Source organism: Erithacus rubecula, assembly GCF_903797595.1.
Source record: "Erithacus rubecula genome assembly, chromosome: 13".
NCBI classification, from domain to species: domain Eukaryota; kingdom Metazoa; phylum Chordata; class Aves; order Passeriformes; family Muscicapidae; genus Erithacus; species Erithacus rubecula.
Window position 1 is genome coordinate 12,209,265 of NC_136665.1, and position 27,986 is coordinate 12,237,250.

The 27,986-nt window shown below is 41.1% G+C and overlaps 1 protein-coding gene across 1 annotated transcript in view; it reads right to left on the bottom strand.

The window, feature by feature from the left end:
• Positions 1-2,096: 2,096 nt before the first annotated feature.
• Positions 2,097-27,986, bottom strand: part of CFAP20DC (CFAP20 domain containing) — a gene marked incomplete at its 3' end in the record, with an annotated part of 77,045 nt that continues 51,155 nt past the window's right edge. Inside the window, exons 17-19 of the mRNA XM_079317198.1 lie at positions 22,303-22,394; positions 2,784-2,899; positions 2,097-2,129 (exon numbers count right to left, since the gene is read on the bottom strand). Of these exons, the coding sequence (XP_079173324.1) occupies positions 2,097-2,129; positions 2,784-2,899; positions 22,303-22,394 (241 nt within the window). The remainder of the gene's footprint in view (positions 2,130-2,783; positions 2,900-22,302; positions 22,395-27,986) is intronic.

The following is a 27,986-nucleotide window of genomic DNA, read 5'->3' on the forward strand; positions in this document are numbered from 1 at the left end:
TTATAAAAATGCTTGGCCAGCTTCTGCATCCACCAAATGGCTGGAGATGGCATCTTATGGCAAAACCGGCCCTGGCACAAGCCCAGAGTTAACCAGGGTGTTGATCAGTGTTTTGCTGCTTTCTTCCAAAAAGCACTTGGTATCTTGTGTCCTCCTACCCTTCCATCTAATCTGGTTTTTCAAAACTCCAGATGATGCCATCAGTTTTTTAAAGGAAATCATTCTGTCCCTACTGGGGCTGTGTGGGCAGCAAGACCTGATCCCTACATCAACTCTTTCAGCAGTGCAAGAGAAAACAGATGATATCCTGAGCAGCAGCCTGGCCAGCCCTCTGTGCCCGGCCTGCCCAGCTCTCTGTGCCCAGCCCTCTGTGTCCAGCTCTCTGTTCCTGGCACCTCCCCAGCCTTTTCCCGTGCCCGGAGCGGGGCTGGCACAGCCGCGGGCGCGGAGCTGGGAGCGGCTCCCGCCGCACGGAGAAAACACTCAGCCATGGCTGCACTCCCTTTGCAGCTTTCCTTCACTTCGGGCCTCGCCTTTTTTGACACCTCAGAAGAAGGAAAACCTCTCCCAGGGTGGCACCAGCCTTTCAGCTCTTTCACCAACCCAGCACCTTGGGCTGGCAATGGGAACAGGTGGGCATGGAGCCAGGAGTGGTGTTCCCCAGACTGGGGTCAAACCAGAATAACCTGATCTGTCAGGAATTTCCCCCAGCTGTACTGCATGTGTGTGGGCTGGCCCCGAATTCTGCTTCTTTATCTCTCATTTACAGGAAGCTGATGGTTGATTTTCCAAATAAGCATTTATTTATCCAGCAACAGTCCTGAATTCAAAAGGAGTCGAGTTACTCAAGGTATAGATATAGGCTGTTTTATTTTTAATTATTTATCATTGTCATTATTATGGTTGTGAAGGAAGAAATCATTCTTGATGTTTGCACTAGGGGCTCTCAATTTTTTCCAAAATTGAACCTCATTTACCTGGCAGCAAAGGTGTTGCTATTTCTTCTTTCCTTTTTCTTTTCCATTCTTACCCCTTAGAAGAACCACACGGTTTTTCTTGGAGCTTTTAAAGCTGTTTTCATCCAAGAACCAGTGGAGGAGATGTAGGGCTGGCAGCACAGTTCTGCCCTTGGGACTGCAGCTTGCACAGGGCTGGAGCAGAGCTCCTGTGGGACCAACGCTGCTTCCAGATAATTAGTTTAATACCTGAGGGTGATCTCTGTATAAAGCTGTGCACTGAGCTTCTCTTTGCTTCCCCCCAGCTCTGGTGCTCAGTGCTGGGCAAGAGGTGCAGGAGGTGCTGAACACCAGGGGAAATCACAGGCTCTAAACCAAACCCTTCCAAACAGGGAGCAGAAAAGCAAACACATGCTGGGCTCTGCACTGGATAATTATTGCCCTCAGAAGGAAATTTTAGCTGCTGTGAGAGTCTGAGCTTAAACAGCACAGTCTAAATCAAAACCCCTCTCACTCTCTGGGGAAATATCCTTCCTATTAGTTTGTTTAGCTGCTGGCAATAACTGGCTCGGCTCAATATCGAAATGCCCCAAGGCCTGGAGTGGCACAGCTCTCATCCCTGCTGTGCCCCCTGCTACCTGCCCCTGCAGGAGCAGCCCATGGCAGGGGGATTGTAACACCCTGGGGAAGGCTGTTCCATGATGAGCTTTTCCTCCTGTTTCAAGGGACCTGAGCCCAAGTCCTCTATGGAGATGGAGGCAATTCTGCTGCTTGCAGAGGAAACGAGCAAAAACCATCAGCAAGGCCAGGAGCCTCCAACAAGGAAATCTTGTGTGAAATGCTTCTGCTCTCTGTAACTGAACATTTCATCCAAGATATTTTCCTGAAACCACAGAAAAGGATGGGGAACTGTAGGTTTTCCTTGTGGCACACACAAGGGGAGCCTGTGTGTGGGGAGCCCTAGTGTTCCCTCTCTGCATCCTGTGGTAGCCCAGATTTTGCCCATCCACTGTGGTACACAGCAAAAATGGTACTTGAAGTCCCACCTAACATTAGGGAATGTGTCAAGTGCTGTGAGTGGGGCATCAGCTTAGTTTTGATTCAGCAAATAATTAACTAGTGCAGTGCAATTAAATTGCATCAAGTCTCATTCGCAGACTCCCCCAGGGGGTTCTGCATGATATAGAAAAAGAGGAATTCAGAAAAAGATAATGGATTTTAAAATCTATTATTTTGATTTAAAAATATCAAAAACTGGTATCAAAAGTGGTATCAAACAGTGGTATCAAAAGGCTGCCAGACTGGGGAATGAATAATCTGTGATGCAAACAGAAGAATTGAGACACTGGTTCCAAGAAAGTGGCTGCAGGACTGTCCCTCCCAGGATGGGAAAGTTCAGCACTGGGAGATTTCCCCCAAAGTTCCCTTGTTGGGCTCTGCAGTGCCAGGAAATGTTGCTTTTAAAGGAGTGCGTTCACTGGGATAAACTGATGACAAATTCTTTTAGGAAAGGTTCGGCCACTGATAAGCACAGCGGGTGTATGGTTTCAGATTGTTCCTGCCAAACTACTGCAGATGTTTAGTGTAGCTCCTCTGAAAGGAAACGATCTGTAACTCGTGTGTTTGTCTTGTGTTACACGCCACCTTCCCGCATGCCACACGCGAGGGATGAAGGAGGGCGAGGGCTCCCTGCAGCCCGCACATCCCACCTGTGCTGCTCCGGGATTACTCACCCTCCTCTAAACAATCCCGCCTGTGCTCACCGCTCCTCTCGCACTTGTGCAGAGGTCAGCAACCAGCACTGTTCCCCTGGCCAGGGTGACTCACGGCACCAAAGCGATGACACATCCCGAAGGTTTCACGGGTGCTGAGCATCCGGGAGAGCCGGCAGCCACCGAGCGCCGGATGGGAGGGATTGGTGAGGACAAAGTTCTGCAGGAGGGCTGGTGTAACAGTATGGGACAGAAAGGTGAGGAGGCAGCTCCCGGGAGGAGGCAGGCGCTGTTGGGCCGGCAGGGATGGATGGGGCTGCTCTGTGTGCCTGTGGCTGCTGGGGATGCTCTTGTGCAGCGCATCCCGCCCAGCCCCGCGCCCCGCCGGCTCTGCTGCTGGAGAGAAAAACAAACAAGGGAAGTCGCAGACGCTTTTACTATTAAACGAGAAATTATTTCGTGCGATGCTAAGCCCCTGGTCTGTGAGCCCAGCACAGCCAATCTGCTTTTATTGTTTTGCAGGACTCCTCTGCAACCCAACGATGACAAATACCAGGAATTAGTGTGGTGTAATTACTCCATATTAGCTGAATTCACAGTATAGACACAGATCATAAACAGCCATTGATTATTCCTAATTTCACATTTTTACCATTCTGAATTGCAGCAATTATGCCTGTCTGAGGGAATTAGCTTCTCTTTCAACCCTGCAGGTTCCCAGTCACTGCCCTTCCTTTCAGAGACTTTTCTACTACTGAAAAAAAGCACATTCACCACAAATCCCTCCCTATTTCTAAAATAAAATGTCCTCCCCTTCCCCCCTCTCCTCAGTCCCTAAATCCCTCTGACTTCACAGCCCAGAGGTTGCTCCATTTGCTGCCAGTTGCCTCAAGAAGCAGGTGGGTGCTTGGTGTGTTCTGCAATAGCTGGACCACAGCTCATTTCACCCCGGGTTGTTGCAGGGACATCAGCAGCCCTGGCTCTTGCTGCAGGTGTTGCAGACGCCTGTGGGAAGGGGTCTGGGCACACCAAGGCTCAACAGCCATCTGGTTGGTCTGTGCAAGGATGTTCCTGTTTTTAAGCATTGTCACTTTTTTGATATAGGTCAGGACATGATTTCCAAAAGCTGATTTGAACCCCTGGTGAAATTGTGTTGGGAGCCTCTGTCTCCACCTGCATCCTTCCCAGACAAGATCTGTGAGAGAGGCTGGTAGGCCTCAGCATTTCCTTGCTACAGACTGCAAGCAGTATTAAAAAAATGAATGTAGATATCAATTATTAATATTTGCATGGGAAATTTCTAAGCCTATTTGTATCATATCGTTAAATTTGTTTCTTGTGCACAGGCAGTGATTTCATTACAAAGGGTAGCAGAGCGTAATGCCAGCTCTGCTGTGCTGGCTTGGTCAATTAATGGTGAGGGGGAAAGAATCTGTTGTTTGTCAATGGCAAGGCCTTTGGGACTTTTCCTTTTTCTTTGCCCCCAGTATGTACTGAGGGATGGTGGGCGACTGCCCCCAGCACGTGCTGCACTCACAGCTGTGCTGGGGTCTCAAACTGGAACTGGGGGCTCAGCCCAGAGCCAAGGAGACTCAGGGGGTCCTTGCTGCTCTCTACAGCTCCCTAAAGGAGGCTGTTGCCAGCTGGGGGTTGGTCTCTTCTCCCAAGAAACGAGAGACAGGACAAGAGGAAGTGAACTCAAGCTGCACCATGGAAGTTCTAGACTGAATATTGCAAACAATTTCTTCACCTAAAGGGTTGTCATGCATTGGGACAGACTGCCCAGGGAGGTGGATGAGTCGCTGGAGGGATTTAAAAGATATGTAGATGTGTCTCATGGGTCATGGTTAAGTGGTGAGCTGGGCAGTGCTGGTGGAACAGTTGGAGATGATCTTTGAGGTTTTCTCCAACCAAAACAACCCCATGGTTATAAAGTTCTACAAAGGGATGAGGGTCCAAAAGCCTCTGGTCCACAGCACTTCCCAGTGCTGACATTGGACAGGGAGTTATTTATTCCAGGCAGTGGCTGTGGCTATCGAGCAGCAGCAGCAGTTTTTTATTGCATCCATTCTAGGACACTGAAGAAAGATTATGCATGCTTGCACCATGCCAGCTTTTTATTAGATTGCAGGCAGGGGTTAAACTGATCCTTGTCAGCACAAATATAATGCCCAGGGTGATGGGAGCAGCATAAATTGAGGACAAGAGGTGGCTGCTTTTACCATGGCTCTCAAGAATGCTCTGCTGTTTTACTGCATCGTTTGCTCTTTAATTGGGACATTTCCCTCTGGCCAGGGGATGTCTTTCCTTTTTTTGCCAATGAGGTGCAATAAATAAATGGGCTGAGACACAGACTCTGAGGGGAGGTGAAGTACAGAGGGCAGATGAGTGGCTGCACCAGAGCCCTTTGAATGTCCCCAGTTTGCTATGGTGTTCTGGTACACCTTTCTCAAGCTGGGGACATGGGCAGGGGCTGTCCAGAGCCCTTTGAATGTCCCCAGTTTGCCATGGTGTTCTGGTACACCTTTCCCGACCTGGGGACACGGGCAGGGGCTGTCTTGTGGTGGCAGGAGTGTGCAAATCACACAGGTGCTTCATCTATTTGTCACCTCCATTTTTTTCAGAGTACTCACATCATGAGGTGATGGACCTTAGTGCTGGATCAGTGGGGTATTTGTGGCCACTTCTGGTGTGTCTGTGTCATTGAAATGCAAATATTTGAAGGGGCACATGACAGTCCTGCACACAGGGCCAGCCAGACCTGCTGGCTGGTTACAGCAGAGAAGGATATGGGGGTCTGGCACATGGCCACCCCAGCTTGGGGCTGCAGGGCATCTGAGGGGTAAATAAAGTCTTCATTCAGTTGTCCTGTTATTATTTACCTGCAGTAGTAGATTAATTAGATGTCTTCCATTCCCCCTGCTCCATACCCTCCCTGTGCTGCCAGAAGAGGAAATCTGCTTTTGTGCTGTTAATAGACCTCACAGATCCAGTAAAACATTACAGTGCAGACAAAATGTCTCTTTAAAAGTGCAATAGAAATTCAAACTCTCCACTGAGAACAAAGCCAGTGGGACTTTTTGCATCTCCTGTTTTTATTGTATTCTGTAACATTTGTGAAGTAGATCACTTTCATCGAGGGAGTCTATCTCCTCTCCCAAGCTGTAATTCCTAGACTTCTTAAAGAAGATTTCTGCTCACAAAGGAAATAAAAGATAGAAATATGATGCTCTCTGACATTTGAACACACTACTGAGAATCTGAATTAAAAGGAACAAACTCAGAAAGTATCATTTATACAGCAATCAACTTTAAAAAGTCACCATCTGCTAAGAGTTACCACCTGGTGTAGCTGTGTCTTTACTGGCAGACAGAGAATAGGAAATAATTCAGGGAACTCTCCTGAGCTGCTGGTTTTTCCTGGTGCCGTGGTGCCTGGGAGCTGCAGGGTGCCTATTGCAGCTCTCCCCTGCTGCAGCTACCACAGAGTGTACATCTGAATGCAAGTGCCATTAGCAGGGATGATTTGGGATTGTTCAAGTTATAGCTTGTGCTGGCTTTTTAGAAAGTCTAAAGGGCAAGAGAAATGACCACAGCTGGAACAAGGGACCTGGATGTGGTTTATATTTAGAAATCTGATTTTTTTTCCTTGCTTGCTGCTCACCTTCTTGCTGTCCCCCACGCCATTGACATTTATTGGTTTCTCATACCCTTTCTAGTTTTGTCTTCCTATTTCATCATAATTGATGATAACATTACCAAATTCTTTGTCCTGTGCAACCTGTTTAGTGCTTGCCTTGCAGTATTTTGCCTCATTTTGGTCTTCCACTGCTCATTGTCTCCTAGAAAGGTTATGAACTTTTTGATATAAAAATTTCCCATCAAATTTTATGTCTTCCACCAAGACCACTCTGTGTTCAGGTGATTCTTAGAACCATTTCATTCTCTGTGCTGCCACTGCTCAGTGTCATTCACTCTGTCTTGGTAATTGTGATGGTTTCCCTCTGACCTCTCCATGCAGAAGGCTCAACTATGGCAGCACAATTGCCTGCACCACTTCAAGTCTTTGGTTTTTTAGGAGGGAGCAGGGAACTGAGCTACATTCATGAGGTGTATCAGCTGAAAAAGTGTGGAGAGGCTTGTGCAAGTTATTTCTGCTTTGTCTGCCTTGACTTTTATACAAAAGCATCAAGTGCTGGGAAGCTGCCATTGCTTTTCCCCACTGTTTCTCATCACTGTACAACATTTATCACAACTATTTGGTTCAGATGCAAGGAAACAAAGCACAAGAAATGAACTGAAAACAAAAGTGTGCCAGCAAGTTTCCCTTGTGTCTGCACCATCACTGAACCCCACCATGCCAGGAATGCTGAGGGGCATCATCATCATTTGAGCTGATGCAGCAACACCTATCATGGCAGGCAATTGCATTCTTCTCCCCGTTTAGGACTTTTAAGCCTCTTACCCCATCCCTCAGGAGGCCACTCTGTCCTTCTCCTTTCCAAGGTCTTGTCTTGTTGCAGAGGCTGAGTAAGGGATTATGGAAAGTCATGTTACTTTGTGCCTGGGGAAAGATGCTTTTGTCCTCACCCTCAGTTATCCATTCCTGTGTGTGTTTGTAGCTTTGTGCTGGCTTTGGGAATGAGAGTGCCTGCAGTCCTTGTTGACTTGCTTTAAGGGTTTTAATTGCATTTAATCACAAAGGTCTAATTAAAGTTTGGAGGCTTTATTTGAGGACAGTTAATAGATAAATTAGTTAAATTAATTGTGGTTTGTTGTATACAGAGATACCCTTGGTTTGGCAGAAGGACAGCCAAACACATGCTCTGATGACAAATATTTCCAGCTTGGCCTGTAAGTCTGGAGTGCCCAAACCCCTGGAGATTGATGGTGTTACAGGATGTGGGGCTGTAAGTGTCTTCTGCTGGCTTTCTATCATCATCTTCATAATCACAAATACAACCTCATTTATTGCAAAATTAAACAACTCTTTAAAAGCTGGATAGGAATCTGCTGTGAAGCACGTAAACAACCTGCACAGGGGGAATTGCCAAAATGTTTAAGGTTAAGTTTTATATTTTAAGCTTCTTTTAGGTGGAGGATAAACCTCAGGAAGATTCAGAAAGCAGGATGACACTGCCTTGAAGAACACCAAATAACATCTCCATTTTCCCCTGTAAATCAGCTGCCTTGAGATCCACACTCACATTTCATTGGTGACCTGCTTTGGATTTATCACCAGGAAAAATCAACATGTGCTGAATTGTCTATAATCCTTCCTCAGAGGGAGGGGGTTGAACGAGCTGGGATTTTGTTGCTTTGTTGAGATGAAATGTAATTACCTTATGGGGTTTTGCATGGTGTGTTAAATTCTGCCAGTATTAAAGCATGATACAAGCTATAGAACTGTGCTGCTTGCTGAAGATTTATGGAATAAAAGGTATAATTTCACACTTCACTGCATTTTATTTTGAAGTTGGATGTTGACGTGCTTTTCAGTTGTTTAGATGTGTTTATTTAGCCTTTACTCTTGGTTGAGACAAGTAGGGTGAGGGATTTGATGAGTGAGAGACTTCCTCACTTTCTAAAGGAGATGCCTGAGAGGATGTGAAACCCCAATCTGGAGCCCTGATCCAGTGTCCCTTATGGTGGCAATGGACCAACAGCTCAAGCATTATGGTTTTAGAGGGTGAAAACTCTTTCTTCTGTCTGCTGTACTTCAATAGTTTATGTTTTCCTTTTCTGCACACCAGAGGATGTTCAGCCACGATGCAGTTCATGGCCAGTTTGGCCCCAGAGCAAATGGCTGATGGAAATGGTAAAAGGATTTACCAAGAGAAATGGCAAAATTTGCAAAAGTGCAAATTCCTCCAGGGCTGTTCAAGCCAGACTGGCCAAACGTGAGGGGCATTTGTGTAACATGTCACAGAGATTCCCTCATGACTGAGGCAATGCATGATGCTGTTCTCACATCAATGAATGGCACTTCTAGAGCACCCAAAAACTAACCATTGCTGGGAATTCTTATTGTATTCTCACAGACTGGACTCCTGTGTTTCTGTGTTTGACTCAAGAGAACTGATAATAGAACTAATGACTCCCTTTAATGAACACACACACAGACAGACACACACACTAGCTGAGCCAAACTGGGTGAAAACTCCTTGCACTTCTGTCTGTACTTATTTTAAAACTTCAGCTTTAATATCCATCAACTTCTATGTAGGCCACCATGGCAACCAGTTCATTTTTAGGAATGATTCCATGTGCCATTGGTACCACTGGCTAATTGCCTGAAAAACTCTATAAAGAATTTTTTTTTTCATGCAGCTTAATAAGAAAAATCCATCTATTTCTCCCCATTTTGTTCCCACCTCCAACAGTCACTGAGAATCCAGCCAGGAACTGCATGGAGAGAGGTGTCAGGTGAGGTCAGGAGTCAGGGTGAAGACAAAAGTCAAGACCTTTGGGCTGCCCAGGGTCCTTCACCACAGCTCTGCCATCTTTGGAAGGGGAAATTGCTACTCCAGACTAAAGACACTCATAGTCAGCCCATGAAACCCCAAACCCTCACACTGCCTGCACTGCAGTGAGCTGCAGTTCTGAACACCCCATAAATTCCTTCCCAAATGACCTGATTTTGATGTCCCTCCATCTGGTGGCCAGTAGCTGCTGCCCTGGCACAGCAGTGGTGTGTGCTGGGCAGGGATGCTGTTTGCCCCTGGCTGTCAGACACACAACACGTGCAGCACCAAACCCAGGGCTCTCCAGCACCTCTGTCCTTCCAGAGACTCTCCCAGATCCTGTGCTGAGCCACTCGCCCAGGAGGAACTCCTATTTCAGGAAAAACTCCTTTTGGACAGGACTGACTAAAAATAGTCCAGATCCAAGCAGTTGTTGGTGAGTTTCCAGCATGCCTCAGCTGTAAAGCTCCAACAGGAGGTTTGTTCCTGGAAGAGCTGTCTCGTCATGCAGCACTGGAGGAGAGTTACAGGAAAGGGCCCTCCTGTTCCTGGCTCTGTGTCCACAGCAGGTTTAGGTGACAGTGAGCAGCTTCCTGGGGCTTTCTGCTGCCATCTGTCACCCAGCCACCAGCAGCTCCCAGTGCTGCACCCAGCTCCCAGGCTGCCAGCCCAGCACATCAGGGCATCCCACCTGCACTCACACAGCCCCAGCTGGAGACACGTCCAGGGAGACTCTCCTGGTGGTAACTACTGGATCTGCTTCAGAAGAGAAGCCCCTGAGTAAATCCAGCACTGAATTGAAGCTGCTTTGGAGTCAGGGCAAGGGCTTCTTTGAGCAGGCACTGCAGCCGTGGTGTTTGCACACCATGGTGCCCTGTGCCTCTGCACTCCCTCATTAGGCTGTTTGCTGTCTTTTTACAGGTAATAAATGACCATTATTAACATAAATTTCATTTTTACCCTAATAATTCCCTGAACTCATCAGCCTTTTCTGGTAATAAAGCACCTCCCTTGTGCCCTGTTTCATCTCCTTTAATATTACTTCATGGGAGTTGTTATCTCCTAGAAAACCTTGCAATGCACTGGAAAACTGTGGGATAGAGCTCTGTGGGACAAGACAGCTCACAGCCCACTCCCAGCCAACCCTCACACAATGTGCTGATGCTGTGCTTCACAGCAGCATCTTGATTTTAACTGTTTAATAAAGGCTCAAAACTGCTTTCTTAGAGGGCCTGCATCTATAATTATTTTCTTCATGAAATAATTTTGGTTTCACAGGTAAACACCAATCTCAGCAATTTCCACTCTTAATACACAATCTGATTTAGGACTAAACATCATCTGCTTGCTAAATAGGTCTTTATTACAACCCAGCTGACCTGACACCCTCACCACCCAGGTTTTCCCCTCCCTTTATTGCAATAATTATGGTTCTGGGGGAAAAAACGTGTTGCAACACATGCCTGAGGGGATCCTGAGCAGTTTAACAAGGCTTAATTACAAACTAGCAGTGTGAGTGAGGCATACAAGTAAATAAGTCATAAATCAAGTCCTAAAAGGAGAAAAATAACCCCCTGCACCCACAGAGACTGCAGATTGCAGTGCCCCGGTGCAGGGTTGCAGATTTTGGTGCCATCGAGCTGGTTACAGCCACAAATGTCCCCAAGTGTCACCTCCTGTTCCCCCAGGGCTGATCCTTGTGGGGATGAGGTGCTCCTGTCCTCGTCCCACCCAGGGGTGGAGCTTTTCCCATGATTTTCCCTCCAGGATCAAGGGGCTCCTGTCTGCTTGGCCATGGGCTGTTCCACTCATCAACCCCTGCAAATGGTGTCATCTCTCCAGCTTAATTTCCCTGTGGAAGCAGTGATAATCTGCAACACCTGGATTGATTTTCAGGAGGAACTTTGGGAATTTCCATGGTGATGTGGTGGCAGGACCACCTTGCCCATGAGGGGATGGGCATCAGATGCTCACCCAGAACCACTGTGGTCAATAAACCATGAGTTAAGAAGGATTTGCATGACAATGTGAGAGAGCTCTTAAGAGCTATTAGAGTGTGCTCAGTGATCTAGCTACAAAAATGTGTCAATGTGTTTGATAAAAAATTTTAACTGCTTTAAAATATAGTTACAGGCTATTGCATAAAGGAGAAACAGTGCCTGAACTAATCACAGGCATTGAATCTGCTTTACTTTATCATGTGTTACAGTGATTTATGCAAGATATAAAAAACAATTGTCAAAAATGTGAAAGAAAAATTCAAAGCCAAAAGCACAGCCATTCGTTCTGATAACATCTGATAACATGTTAATGCAGGGAAAGAGAAACATCAGTGCTGCAAATGGAAAGGGACCATTCAGCAAAGTAAAACCTTCACTGGGAAGAAAATTTCCACAGAATAATAATTATCCATTTGCCTTAAAATAACCTACAAGTTAATACGTGTTTTCCAAGCATTTAACACATTTTTCAAGGGAATCCATCACTAGTCTACACTAGTGATCTATAGACTAGACTGTACAAGTTTATCACTAAGGGAATTTGTATTTTTATGCTCTTTATTTTTCATGATTGGGTCAAAACAAAACCTTGTTGAAGATAGAAAAAAAAAGGTGCTTTAGAAGAATAAAGGGTTATAATTCAGTCAAGGTTTCATAATGGCACTGCATACCCACTGCAGTGGAAAGAGAGCCTTGAGACTGAATTAGTGCCTGAACATTTTCTGCAAAATCCTTCATTGTTACAGGCCCTTGCCAGTTCATATTTATGTGGTTTATAAGGTGTCACGTAGTTGTACATTTTAATCTCCTGGCTCTGAGTTTATTGCTGAGAGGGCTGCAGAGCTGGAGGTGTCAGAGGACCAGGAAGGGAAAGCAAATTCATGAGTTAGCACCCTTATTCTTATTTCACTGGGTTCTTTGTGCAGAGCCTTACAAATGTCTGTTGCTGAGACTTTCTGGGCTCTGGGGTGCACATGGGGGAGAAAAGCATGTCCAGGGAGCAGGGCTGGGGCAGCAGCTCCCCTGGGCCAGCAGCCACACCAGGGCTGGCTGCAGTTCCTGCACAGGCAGTGGCAGCAGAGCTGCAGTTCAGCACCAGCACTCTGCCTGGCACTCAGTGCTACAGCTCCAGCTGTAAATTTGACTACAGATGTCTCATTCCAATTTAAACAATGCATCATTAACCTGTAACAGTGGCAAAGTGTTCCCACGATTACCTTCAATTGGAGGAAGGTATAAATACCTTAAATGCCTTTTATCTGTGTTTTTATCTCAGGTGGCTCTGGAGGGGAGGTGGCAGGAGGAGATGGGATGATGGATCCATGTGAGCTGACACCCTTCTCTTGGGTGTTTCAGAACCTGCTGTGTGTTGGTTTGCTTGTGGGCTGGAAGTTAACAGGAATATCAGTAAAAGATGAGTCCTTGGAGCACCTTACAGACTGGCCAGACCCTTCTTTCTGTTGGCACGTGAGGATTTATGGATCACATTAAGTGAGGTGCAATGCACAGCAAGGGCTGTAATGCATCAGTGGACAATGAGCTGCCAGGCCCTCCCCACCCCCAGCTCTGCTGCCATGGCAGACACCCATGGGCAGGAGCTGCTTCACACACAGATGGAGGATTCTTCATGTTTTGCACTGGGCTGAGTGCAGAGTCCCAGCCAGGCTCTAAGTGTGCAGAGAAGGGTCTCTCGTATAAAACACATCCCTTATAATAATGTCTGTCATTTGCTGCTCAGGACACCATGTCCTGGGCTCCTATCTGGGGGTCTCACAGCAAGTGTTTAGGTCTGTCCCCTTTGGTATAACCCCACAGAAGGCAGCACTGGGTCTGGGCACCCTGAGACCCTTGATGCACTGGGGGAACTGTGTGGCACTGCAGAAGAGCAGCATTTCTTTGAGGATGGCAGGAGCCCTTCATGGGTGTCCAGACATGGCCCTGTCCCTCCCTGTTTTCCTCTGCTCAATCCCCACTGTGTGATGGGCAGCCCCATGCAAGGATGTGCCTGCACACAGTGGGAACGACTCAATTTTACCCAACTAAAATTTCAGAGCATTGACATAATGGTCTTCCTCCTCAGAGGCTGCTCTCAAGCCCCAGTGAGAAAACAGCAGCCTAATGTACAGGAAACTCTTGCATGGGATGTTTCCTGAGCTTTATGTATTCATTAGAAAATTACTCAGTGCTGTAATAAATGCATCCAGAGCTTTGATATTTTGCACATCAGGTGGTAAAACAGTAGCTGTGAATAGATTGCCTGTATGAAGGTTTCTGCCTTGAGTGCTGCAGCAGCAGATGGTCTAATAAATATGCAGTGCTCTAAAACAACGTCAGTAATTTCTGTGACCTCAGGTTTGTCAGTCTCCCACGCAGATAAAATGCACAATCATCCAATAATAAACTTTTTCATTGAAACCCCCCCAAGCAGTCTAATGTAAACATCTTTTGAAGTACACTAGCAGTTTGTACTGCTCAGCTGGCTTCTTTATGAAAAGTATTTTACTATTCTGTGGGTCAGTGCAGAGGAGCCACTATTGGCATAGCCTGAACCTCTTCCCTGGCAGTGGCCAGGTGAGGATATCTGTGAGGATAGGGATGAGAACACGTTAGTCCCTAGGAACACTCCAGCCACAATGCAAAAGTAAAATTGCATTTTACTTTTAATTTTACTTTTAATGGCTCTTGATAGCATTTTTCTTCTGCTTTCTGTTTTGTAACAAGTTTCTGTAATCTTTCAAACCTGTCTGTTCTTCAAAACTCCTGGTGAAAGAACACAATAACAAATTAAAACCCTGAGATCTGCTGAAGATGCCTCAGCTGCAGGGATGGATCACAAATGCTCTGGCTTTAGCAGAATGTTCTGTTCCTCTGCAGCTCATGCTGGACCATTGTGCCTGATGGCTGGGAGCCAAAAGCAGCTGTTCAGATGTTGACATCTCCTTTCTCTTCCAGTGCTGAGGGGATTTCTGTGCAGAGATCTTGAAGGACACCAGTGCAGGGGCTGTGTAAGTAGAGGGACCTATCTGGGCCACATTTTGACAGAACTAGAAAAACAATCTTTGTTACAAGCATAATTCTGGTGCCCTTAGAACAAAAGAAATGTGAAACTGCTGGGGAGCTGTGCTCAGCTGGGACACCTGGTGTTTGCATTGGCCTTGTACTCACCTCCAGAAATGTCTCTCAGCTCCTCAGATCCCCAGCCCAAGTCCACTCTCATCTGCCATGCAGACTGGATGGCACATACTTGGAAAGGGATTAAAAGCATCACCAGGCTGTTGATTCACCAGTGATTTACCACAGGCACCTTCATAATCACTCTTACCATTAATGCCCACAGTTTATTTGTGCACTTGAAAACTGTCAGACTTGCAAACAGAACTGATTTCAGAGTGCTGTGATAAGAGTAAATTCCTGCTCAGGTCTTTTCATCCTGGGCTGCTGCCTGTGAGCCCTTGGGAGCTCATGGCTGCTCCTGGGTTTCATCCAGGACTTCTGCATTTGTGCTGGTGACAATGCCTGCAGCAGGATCCCTGAACATCACAGTCAGAAATGCTACTGCAGCTGCTAATGAGCAAGTTAAACACCAAATAAGAAGAAATGACAAATATTGTTGTTACACTTGCATATTCCCATGGGTATTGTGAAGCCAAGCATTCAGTTTATCAGGGAAATCAATTTAAATAATTTTTTTCGAGGTGCCAAAAAAGGTGGCAGATAAGGATGCCAAGTTTCTATAGTAACCATGAGAAAAACAGTGATTATCAGCAATAGGAAAGACAGACTAGATTGTCTTTTCATTTTACATGTAGCCCATTGCTTAAAAAAAAATAAACTCTTAAAAAAAAAAAAAAAAAAAAGAAAAGAAATATCATGGAAAAATAAATTCAATATGAAATGCACTATGCAAAATTATTTTCAAGGATTTTCCAGGCTGTATATCCTTTCCACTTGACTCAGTGTTTAGAGGATGTGCCTCTGAACAGAATGCTTTACAGCTGAAGAATATGTGAATAATAAAGCATGACTTTTCATATTTTCTCACCTAGTAGCCCAGGAAGCAGAGGAGAAAAATCAATATTGATTTCTTACTGTAAGCTCCTTAGGACAGAGTGTGCTCTTTGTTTGGCATAATGAGGCTCAGGTACAGACAACACTTGGGTACAGCACTGCAAGATTATGAAATCTTAGAGCTGCTTGGAGGAGTCCACGTGGTACCACAAGGCACCAGGTTGTCAGTGATCTGCACCTCAGTGCTGCTGCTCTCCACAGACACCTGAAGGCCAAAACCTGGTAATTTGGCAGGACTTTGGAGAAAACCCTGGTAGATGGACCTAAAACAAAAAGAATGAGAAATGAGGAGAATCATCCCAGCAACATAGAAACACTCTGCTCTGGGTTATGTTTTAAAGCAATAAAGTGTGTTTTAAAAATTTCTCCTTCCTTTTGAGCTGGTTGACTGTTTCTTAGCAAGCAGAAACAAAACAGAGATGCCAGTTACATCACGTGTAAGGAACAGAAAAGCCTGAGAGACCAATTGGTTGACTTACAATCTGCTGATTCCAGCAGTTGTACCAAGCTAACTTCAGTTCCTCTATTTTTAATGCAGGTCCAAGGAACATTAATGAAGCCTTACTAAAATTTACCATTTCAAAATTTCTGTTCCCAAAAATCATAACTGATGCCAGGTTTGTAGAAATAAATCCCTGCAGTTTCATTAACCCAAAACTTTATGCCCAGACACAAGTATTTTTACCTGTTGGAGTGTGTGCTCTAGTGAAAATGGTGTGATTCTCATGGGCTCAAACATTGCACATGACTGCTAAGAGCAAATCTCTGTGTTCCTCATCACTTGCCATAACTGCTGGCTTTGACAAATTGGCTCAACAAAACACCTGCTGCGTGTCAGCAGTGCTTTAGTTTGAGGTTCACAGGATGATGATTAAGAAAAACATTGTGAGCAAAACTCAGAGCCCTTGTGAGCCCCTCGTGCTGCTCAAGCCAGAGGTGTTGTTCACAGCACCATGGCAATCAATCCCCATGGATGCTGAAGACATAAAACTGCTAACTAGAACACAAAGGGCAAGGATCTCAAACTGCTGATTTTGAAAAGCAGGTTACAACTGCTTACCTATAAAATACTACTGTGCTAATGACAAGAAAGCAGATCCTATTTGTACTTGACTATGAACTGGGAACAACTGATTCACCCTGAACCTACTGCCACTCCTCAGCTGACTCCTTAGCTCATTAAAGGGTAGGAGTGTGCAGTCTCCAAGTCTTACCTTGCTTTGGATGCCTGCTGATGCACTTTTGTATGTGACAGGTTAGTGACTGCCTGCTGTGGAGCCAGGACAAGCACATCCACCCAGACAGGCATGGCAGACAATCCCTCTGACACCAGTGTGCCAGGGTTTAGTTGGGTTCTTTTTTTCTCAGATGCATCAGGGACCCAGTCTGGACTCACAGTGGCACCCTGGAATACCCAGCCTCTCCTGTGAGACATGTGGCTATGAAAGAAAATTAATAACAGATTTTAAATACTCTTGCCATACACAGAGGGAGTGTGGTCCTGATAACTAAATGATATTAAAATGGCCAGATATGCACAAGCATGTACAAGCCAGCATCTGATTTTTGAAAGTCAAAATTATGATTTCATTGAACTTTTAAACTGATTATGGCATTAGCAAGACCAGGTACAAATCTTTCTGGCTAAGGCAGGGTAAGTAAATTATCTCAGTGCAGTATCTGTCTTCCTGTGAATTTCAGTGCTACTCTTCCTTGAATCAATTTGTGGTGATATGTTTGTACCTGCCACAGAGCCAAATACACAATCTGATCTTATGCCAAGCCACTATTAACAACTGCATTTTCAATTGATTCTAGGATATTCATTAACTGGGATCTACAATTACATATAATTTACAGGCATATAATTTTAAATCACTTGCAGTGAGCTTACTAAGCTTACTTTATGACATTCAAATACATTATTCTTAAAAATTCACTGAATAGTCAGCTTGAAAATAATTACAGTGAGAGAGCACTGGATATAATCAAGTAGAAACTTAGAATCACCAGAAATGCCTACAGATCACTTTTGCCATGTGACTTTCACATTCCCTTCAGCTGTCTCCAGGAAAGTGTTATGTACTGAACTGGTGGAGTCCAAAGCTGTTCACCTGACTCAACTCCATTAAAACAAAACTCCTTGGACTTCTTGGGTCATGGGCAACTCCCAAGTAACACCTTTTCTCCTACACCTGGCAGCTGATGTTTTAATGATTTATTTACCTTTATCAAGTGCCCTGTTGGTTGGGGGATGCTCTTGGCAAGCAGCACTGCACTTGCTCTGGGGCTGGGAATGTCAGGCACAGCTCAGAGCTCAGCAGCAGCCAGAAATATCAGGGTCAGGTTAGGTGGATTTGAGATCAAAGTACAGTACACAGTATCCGTGCACAGTAATAAATCCATGAATAAATAAAACATGAATGGTATTTGATTAATTTTATATAGTTATTTCATTTTCAGATGCTACATATGCTCTGCTTTTTATCTGTACTCTTTCTCTGTGATCAGTAGAGTTACTTTACATACCGTAAAAGCAAGATGCACAGTGATGCAGACAATTTAAAACTCCAATCTTGAACTTGGGACCCTCACTGAAAACTGCACTGAAGCTCAATACAGATGTGTTAAATGAATTGTATATTTTATTGCAAGGTGTAGTGGAGAAACTTGTACAAACATGTTGGACCTGTCCTCTAAGCACAGCTTGGCACATGAATCACACACACACCTCCTTGCTTTTCCTGAAACAAGACTCCAGTTTTGGAGTGTTGGAACAATCCCTCCCCACTCTTCAGCCCTGTGCTGATACCCTCAGCACCTCACACCAATTAAAAATACACAGTAAACAAGTAATGGTTTTTAAAAAATTTCATTAAAACTGTGATTTACACATAAACACCACCAACCTTCTTGATTCAGCTTCATTTGTTTTCATATTGAAGCTGTGAATATTGGAAATAAATTAGACTAGCAAATAACTAGGAAAAGTTCCTTAGACACAATGAACTTTTATGCTGTGTGATCTTCCACTAAATTACAATTTAATGCAAAGCTATAAAAATAAGACAGTTTTGCCAAATATATTAATTTGGTTGCAAAACTACTGTTTAATTTTTTAAGTTATATAATAAATTATATGGCTCAGTCAGATTTTGCAACAAGTTAGAAGAAACTATGAATTCAAAATAATATCCTGAGATGTTCTGACTATGCCAATTTGTAGTATTTCCCAGAATTCGGGTCAAAGTAACAGTTCAGACATGGATCATATAAAAGAGTCAAAACTTCCTAATTTTCTTCAGCATTGAGGTGATCTTCATCTGTGTGAAGTGGAGAAAGTAAGAATAAATCACTCTTATTCCCTCAAACAATAGCATGGAAATATCTTTCTGTCAGATGTGAGATTTTTTTTCTTTCAAATGTATAATCTCCTGACTTCTGAATTGTTGCCTTCAAGATAACAGCAATTCACATTTTATTATATTTCTGAAGACTTGTACTTAACTGAGGTGAAATGAGGTCAGCTGGAGTTTGCTTAACAACTGGAATTTTCAAAGTCCAATGGAGCAGTTCACCAAAAGTACCTTTACTAATAGTGGATCAAATGATTCTTAAATGGTATTTTCCTCAATAACCTTCTTAATAATTTTTTAGATTGAACAGTCAGTGCATTCTTAAAGCCTGTAAGAATGAAAGAATTTGAATGTCTAGTATCCAGTATGCCACATAAATATCAGGACGGGTAAATCTGTGCAAAAGATCTTTCAATATCAGAGAGGAAAAAAGAGTCTTCCAGACAATAAGAATTTTAAATCTATCTTGTCTAAAGTTATATAAAATGCAAGAAAGTTTTTAGATAACAGAAATGAATCTTTAGTCTAAAATACACTGATAAACCCTACAGGCTTTTCTTACAGATGCTTTATATATTACAATTTCTTTTCTGAACCTGGGTGTCTTTCATATAAGCTAAATTTAAGTCATATGGTCTACAGCTTTTTATAAAAACCTCTTACATTAAATGTCCTACTGAAATCAGGGGATCACTATTCACTATTGTTTTTCTGGAAGAAGACCTGATGAAGATGTCTAAACTCAGATAATGAAGAACAGGGCAGACATGTGGCAGCTTTTTCTGAGCTCAGAAATGAATGTCCACATAACTGTGTTGTTATTTGGATTGTGTCAGCAGTGTTTACATAGTCACCATAGTCTGGAGAATTGAAAATAAATTGTTTCCCTTTTCACAGAAATACATTTTTATCATATTCTAGGTTTTAATATTAGAAAACATCTTGTAGCAAATCTCACTTTAAGATACATGGATCATATTCTGATGATGATGGAAGTCAGGTGCTCTAGATCAGCTCTCAGCAGGTGATGTGGTGGGAAGAACACTGCTGATATTTTCTCCAAGATCATCCTTGAATATTGAACTACAGTGCTTAAATCTGTCCTGTAATTATGTACTGCAGGGTTACCATATGAACACTGTCAGCAGCTGTGGCCCAGAAAAGAAGACTGTGTGGTTCCTAGAGTTTTTATAACCTCATCTCTTGGTCTTAAGTCCAAAATACCATAAAGTAAGCTCCAGAGCATTTACAGCTCTGTCACTGTCACTTAATGTGGAGATTTTCTTGTTATGTCAAGATAAACAAAACTGTCTCTACCTCAGAAGCATCAGTATCCAATAATGGAAAAATCAATGGAAATTTATCATATTTATGAGTCTAAATTTTCCTTTTATTGTATTGGGAAGCCTTTTGAACAGAAGACTACTTCTTATTGCATCTTACCATTTAGCTAATGGTTGGTGCAAATGTTAAGAAACAAACTGCATAGTAAAATGATTTTTTAAAGAGGAATCACCTTTTTCTCCAAAGTTAAGCCTCAACTTAAAGATTCTTTTTAAAATGCAAGAATTGACAAATCTTTATTAATTTACTAATGCTACACTATTTTTCTTTATAGATACTTTTAGATAAAATTACTATCTGGAATGCATTATGACTCACTGCAGATTTTCAGTGCTGATTACATGCTTTTGTTATACTGTGATACTTGGAACACTGGAAAACTGCACAGACAGAGTAAATAATTTTGGGATAAATAATCATGTTGACTTCTCAACATGGGAATTAAGTAATTTTCTAATGTAATACTAAAAAAATCAAAAAAGGTGAGGCTAAGCAGGGCAGCAGAATTTTCTGGAATGGATCTGAGCACTCAGTTTGTTGCTCAGATCTGATATATAACTGTCAATAATGAACCAGCTCATTTGCCACACAAATAACTGACTTCAAGTGAAATGAACAAGCAAAAAAATCTTCCCCAAAGTTCTTGAGATATATCACAGGACACAATTTATTTAGCACCTCTTTCAAAAATGATACTCCAAACCATCAAGTTACCATGGTCCATCAGGATTTTTTTTAAACCAAGGTACCCAGACTCTAATGTTTGATGGGGATGATCTCATCTGACACAGCACTGCAGCTTCTCTGCTACTTGCATAGAGAGGAGTGTCCAGTGGTTCAGAAAAAGTCCAAACTCTCCTGTTTGAGGAGGGAAGGTCATGGAATGGATTTGTTGTTCTCTCTTATTTCTTGGAGAAACGATCTCTTCATTAAAGTGGGTTTTTTTAGAGTATCTGGAGATAGAAAAGTTTCTGTATGAAGTTACCAGAATTTCAAACATCCTACATATACACAAATCAGGATTTGACTGAGTGAAGGTACAAAAATAAAAAGCCATAATAAAAAGCTATGGTTTATTGACAATTTCTCTTGTCCAAATGTGCAATCACAGGAATATGATGTAAAATATTTCAGCTTAAAGGAAAATGAGTTTAGGAACAATTCACAAAAGAGTTTTGAAATTTTAGTGTGGATAACAGGAGAAATACAAATTCCTAAATATATGGTTTGTTAAAGTATTTTTCAAAATAATAACACAATTAAAAAATTACAAAAATTATAGGTTTACTGCAACAAGCCTTGGATTTCATAATATTAATCCAAAATGTTCTCTGGGACCTTTCATGAATTTTTGTCCAATGTGTTTATAGCTCAAGGATGACTGTCCAATTCTGTTTGGCTTATTTAGGACCCTTAACACAACATATTACTTGATTCTTCAAAGCAAGGTCCCTTCCTGACAGAAAAATTGTATTTTGCTGTCACAAACAATTACAAGTCTATGTCTATGAAAATGTTCCCAATTTGAGTGGCATAATTTATTTTAGACAGTAAATCACTGAGATGTCTTTACCCCTTGGACAGCCAGAATATAGGGACAGATTTATGGGAGCTCCCAGTGAATTCCTAAGACCTGAAGAAAAATGTAAATGTCTATCCTGGAAGTGTCCAAGGCCAGGTTGGACGTGGCCTTGGCAGCCTCCTTGAGGGGAAGGTGTCCTTGTCCATGGCAGGAAGGCTGGAACTGACTCCAAGGTCCCTTCAGCCCAAACCATTTTATGATACTCTATGGTGATGATGGTTCTTCTACCCTGTTTACTAAGATAACTGATATGAAAAAGAGCATTTGAGGAAAACAAAGTATTTTCTTTATTCTGTTGTTGACTTTCCAGTTTCATTTAAGGCCTTTACCATTCTCTAAACAAACACCATTAATAAGCAAAAGCCTGTAACTCTGGTGACAACAGTCCTCAGGAAATCATACTAAGATTTCATTTAAAGCCAAATCTGCAATTTTTCTTCATAAGAGGAGTATCTCTTGTGCAAGTATAATCATGCCTCTGAATAAGAATGTTTGGCTTTAGTGTTCTTTTTTACATAAGTTTGCCATCTCCATTAGCATAAATTCCATATTTTTAACAAATAAGATGCATTTTTTATGAGCTAATCTGTATAGAGCCAGAACATCAGGAAACAGCAATTGCTTGTTATTCTTCTAGAAAAGGCAAATAGTACTCCATAGAAAACTCTGCTACCTTGAGCAGGGATTAATAAACAAGGGAATTTGAAACCAAAATGTAGTAGGATAGAAAGCTCTGAGAAGGCAATACCAGCACTACAGAAAGAACATTTACAAGTGTCTTTCTACCTGTGTTGTTTTCATTATTTTCATAAATTCCTACCTGGAGTTCTGTGTTTTGTTGAAGATCTAGTGTTCTCTTCTATTAGTTGGCTTCCAGGAATGATAGGGGGACTGAACATATTTAACCAGTCCCTGAAAAATACAAATCAAAATATCATTTATAAAAAACCAATTTATGTTCCTAATTTTTTATAATTATTTTGATTATTTAAAAAAACCCAAAATACAAAGAAATTGGTTGTCAAGTGTTCTGAATAAAATCAAGCTAGATTTTATTATTATAAAAATAAACTTTGCAATTAATATAATTATTAAATATTAAGGCTTTCTTCCTTCTTTAGCATTTTCACCTGTTCTGTTCACATTAAAATCTGTGTTTTAAGTTAGGTTTACTTTTCAGATTTCAGCTGGTGTGGCTCTCTCAGCACAGGATGTACAGGAGGTGTGATCTCTAACACACAGAGTTATCCTTTGAAAGCCTAGAGAAACCATAAAGGCTTGGAATGAACAACCCGTGGGAGTAAATTTAATTAAAAATCCCTGCCCCCTCTAACGAAAAAAGATCAAAGACAATCACAAGATGTGTTTGGTTTGGTTACCACTGACTTGGCAGTGCTTGCCTGCAATAGGGTGACACAGAATATGGTGTAACATTTGGGGGTAAAAACATTCTTAGGCAGATACATCATAAATAATTATTTATATCCATTTCCTATTGTTATAAAATCTTGTATGTAATAGATAAAAATTTGTTATTGAACATAACATGATTCTACCTACTGGCAAGACAATATAGAGGACTCTTAACACAGGTGTCCTGTATCTATTTTACTTCTGTAAAGAAAAGATTTTGCTGGGATCTTCATGACAGAGGAGAGAGCATTTTCTTCTATTTGTGGACAAATTATGTCTCTCCTGGACAATAGTGTCATAATTTCTAAAAATTATTTTCATGCTGTCATACATTCATGCAAAGGTCAATGTTCCTTTCACATACCCCACTTTATGAAACACTGTCTTTGGTTGTTACAGAGAAAGGAAAACAGAATGAATGTTTTTATTGTTATTGTTGTCAGAGTTTTTATTGCAAACTGCAGTGCAGTGACGAAGTCACTCATATTGTACCATCTATCAGAGAAAGATAGCCCTGGAAGGACACATCCATGTCACAAAGACATTCTTTGTTCAGGTGATCACATCTTGTAATTCTTTTCACATATGAAATTAATCTCCTCACACTGTGCATAGTTGATGTTTCCTTAAATTCCCATCTCTCCTCTCCAGCAGTAAAGAGCTGTAACACATTAAAGCTTCCATATCATCATTAACTAGACTGAAAAACTGCAAGTTAACACTTCAACACAGAATTTGAGGGATCTCAATGAATCACCTCATTTTGATAGAAGCAGATCCAACAATTTTGACCAACCTATTTCACTGCAAGGCAAAAGGTATGGAAGGGGATAAATTCCCATATATTTGCTTTATGATGATGGGAGCAGTGCAGCACTAAAGAGTAAATTAAACTTGATTTGGGATTGGTTCAACTTATGTCTGGCTGTTCCAACAGCTGGCATAAAAGCATTATGCATGTGAACTTGTGCTACAGGCTGGGTGATTAGCCAGAGCTGTGGAGGTAACTTCAACATCCATGGCTTTGTCTAAAAAGGATAAATTTTCCCAAAGCTTGGCAGATTGCTTTACATTCCACACTGCAATTGTTGCAACTTGACTGTCCAACAGGAGAGAAATAGGTAACACACTTCTATTTTCTGAAAAGCCTTCATGATCTCCTGTACAAGTAACTTCTGTCAGAGGAATTTGGCAAGGCTCAGTCATCTGGTATAATTGCTAAAATATGCTGACTGCTTTTTATCTTTTCAGTTTTTCTGCTACTTCTGGACTTGTTATTGATTCTACATCATCTCCTTTTGGCATGTGTGCATAATCTGGGTTGAATTTGGGGACAACCACCTATCTGTTTGCAGTCAAAATGGAAAAAGCTAATTTTCCGCCTCAGGAAACAGAACTGTTGGTGTAGAAATCCAGCAAGTACTATGGCAGATTTAAAGGAAGAGATATTGAATTTTCCATCATGTCAAAATGTAAAAAACATTCTTTAAAATTTTCTAACAGCATCCTATTACTTTCACATATATGATCAACTTCACAGCCAATCCTTCTCTTCTGCTGTTCAGCTAAGGCCAGTGGGAGTTGGCACAACCAATCCACACAGCCATTCCTAAAGAAAATACCTGTAAAGCAGAGAGGATGTTAGTAAGAAGGAAAGAAACATAATAAGGAATTACCTCCTATGGAAAAGAAAATTAATTACAAAACAATGAGGGAACGAGGGAATGTTGTTAAACCAGAATTTGTGCTATATTGATAGGTTTTATTACTCAGGAAATTGATGAATTTTAGTTTGAAGTCTCATATCTGGAAGATCTGCATGAAATATTAAGACTGAGAAATCAGAGATGTTATGATTTTTGAGTAGCTGGGTGATTTTATCTTTGTTTTTGTCCTTCATTTATTGGAGTAAAATATTATATAAAGGTGTTGTCTCATATTCATATTTATTTTGATGTACCTGACTCAGTAGATAAATAACTACTTTTTTTAGCAGGTGCAAGAGTAAGATCTAATGACTTTGATGATTCTAGATGGAGGCAAAGAAGTTTTTATCATTGACAGAAGAAACAGAGATATGTTGGAAAGTTTATTATTTGCTTTTAAGACAATCTTGATTCCATTCATGTTTTTTCTCCCAATGTCCAAGAGAAACAAATACTTTTGCTATTCAACCCTCTCCCACCAAGACATATAATCAAAATATTACAGCATTAGGATTTCATTGTTGACTTAGTATTACTTTCAAGGATAAAACATTTTACACTATATATTAAAAACTGTTTTACTACATCTGTAACTTAGCAACGTCTAAATTAACCTCCTAAAATCTTGAAGAGAAATTAAAAAAAAAAAGGTCATGAATGCTGAAATCTTCCTGGTTAAAAGACACACAAGATTAAGTGCTGGCAGTTGATGGATAAACTTCTGAGGAGTGTTTAGAGCAGGAATTCTGACAGATGCTGCAGCAGAGCAGTCACACCAAACTTTCCACAGTAAAATCTGCAGTTGCCTTTAGGAAGCAACTAAAGCATGGGTGTGTATGTGTGGAACAGAGGGTTTCAGTGAATTTTAAAAAAGTATCCTGAAAAAATGTGTTAGATCTTGACAAAAGCATGGAGACAACTGGCAATAGTCTGAGAAGCAGACTGTGGTCTGTGTGCCTGTTTATTGTGGTTTTATTCTGAGTTAATAGAGAATATGTATTTTTTTATTAAAGAAGATAATCTCATTAAAACAGAAAAGCTAATCACACATTCTGACTAATTAAAAACACTCTATTTATGCTATCAATGCCTCCAGCTGTAATCAATATAATCAATGTGCAATAAACCATCTAGAGCTTTCTGATAACAGTGTTAAATGTCAAATATTGTCTTTTGACAATGTGAGCTGCATTGTATGAAGGTTCAGGAATAGGTTCCAGACATACTCAACAGTATCCTGTACCTTTAGTGCTTGCACCAAAATTCTTCATTCTCCATACCAAAATAAAATCCCAATGTTATATAAGCTTGTTACATTTTTCTTAAAAAATATTACTTAAAAATTCTTTAGAAATGCTTTCAGATAATAGTGGTCATATACTGAAATGTCACGACAGCTGAACTGTGATGGAAAGCAAAAGAATCTTTTGGACTTATGAACATAATTTTCACTTTTATGACAGTATGTTAAATTTTGCAGAAAAAAGGCCTCCATCAGCAAAGTCTGTTGAGAAAATTAGTGATGCTTTATTAAGTAGCACTTATCAATGACAATGTATTAAAATTATTACCATCAACAGAAATCCACAGAATCAGATGTTTTTCACTGAAATCTTAATGAACACCTTTGATACTTTTTTTTTCACCAATACTTTTGCAGACTGGGAGACTGAGAAAATGTCAAATCACTTAGTATAAAGATTTTTAATATTGCAATGTCTTGAGACAGCATACTTTATTGCATTCCTTTTGGATCACATTTAATTTGTATTACTTAAATCAATGGGATCATTTAATCCACTTTATTAAGAAAATTGAAATGCTTCAAAGTTTTAGTGTAGTTTTGTCCAACAATCTATATCAAAATTAAAAGGAATATTTGTTCAGCCTTGTAGTGTAATACTGCAAAAAGTGCAAGGCAAGGGCTCCATTATATCAAATCAGGGAATGAAAAACCAGCATTAGTTTTGTATCATTATGAACAGATCAGATTGAGTCTATTCAGCACCTGAAGGGCACAATCACTAAAAACACAAAAGATTGTATTTAACTGCACCTACTTAGTGAATTTTTATGAACTTGAGAGGAGAATGGACTTGTGCCTGGGTGAAGTAGGAGCACATTTGCTGAACTGTGTTTTTACACTGGATTATTTCACTAACTGTGGAGGGCCAGAAAATGACAATATAAGAATCAATTGTAAAAATATTTTAACAAAAAAAGGACCAATTCCTGATATCTTGTGTAGCTATCAACTTAAATCTCAGTGCATACTTCTGCTGTTTTAGCAATATTTAATAGCATGTGAAGCAAATCCTGCTGCAAATGCTAAAGGTGCAGAAGTGATATCTTACCATAATGCACTGAATGCAGAATGCCAGCTCCCATCTAAACCATGGTCCAGTTCTGCTATGACAGAGACTTAATTTTCTCCAGTTTTTAGTTTTAATTATCTCTATTTAAAAAAGTTTAGTAGAGACTATCTCAGTTCTCACATAAATTAATGAAAAGCCACCTGGCTTTGTAAGATCCCTCATATATTCCCTGATCCAACTTTTTTTTTAAGCATGAGTTGCTGTTAGGCTCCTCTAGATTGAAATATGTGAATTTGTCATTATTTCCATAGCTTTTCAGCTGCAGGAACATGTGTAACTTCACTGGCTTAAGCCAAATTACCTACACACACCTATTTTGTTTCTGCTTTGTCAATGTTAATCCTGTATGCATAATGGGAGATTTGGGTTTATTTTTTTAATAGAAGTACCTTCATAGAAAGGAATTTTTCAATAATAGCTTCAGTACTGAAGCAAGAATATTTGTAGGCTACTGTTAATGAGATTTGATTGATGTATGTAGAAATTTGTACATATTTGAAAATATGTTGAAACTAATTTCAGGTCCTGCCACTGCATATGACTGTAATAATTATGAAATCACTGGAGCTTTAAGTTGTCCATTTTTGTATCTAAAATGCTTGAAACAATTCAAGTTCTTGAAAATTTGTTTTTTTTTTTTCCATAAAAATTGCATAAACTAAGACAAATTCATTATTAATTCATACATCAATAACTGTTCAGTGCTACTTAGTTCCAGGTAGGAAAACTAGCATTTTTTAAATGAAAACTGTTAATAGAAGATTTACAACCAAAAGAATACAGAGTATTCTTATACATAAAAGTCAAGGATTTTTGAATGCATATTTTAACAAAAATCTTGAAAAATAACATAAATATATATTTTCCTATGACTGTCCATGAATTGAAAGTTCTATTTTGAAAAGTATTTAAGGGAAATCTGGCAATACCTTGATGATTTAAAAAAAAAAAAAAAAAAAAGCAAGCCATGAGCTAAAATGGTGTTATTTTCCTGGAGTGTTACTGTAGTT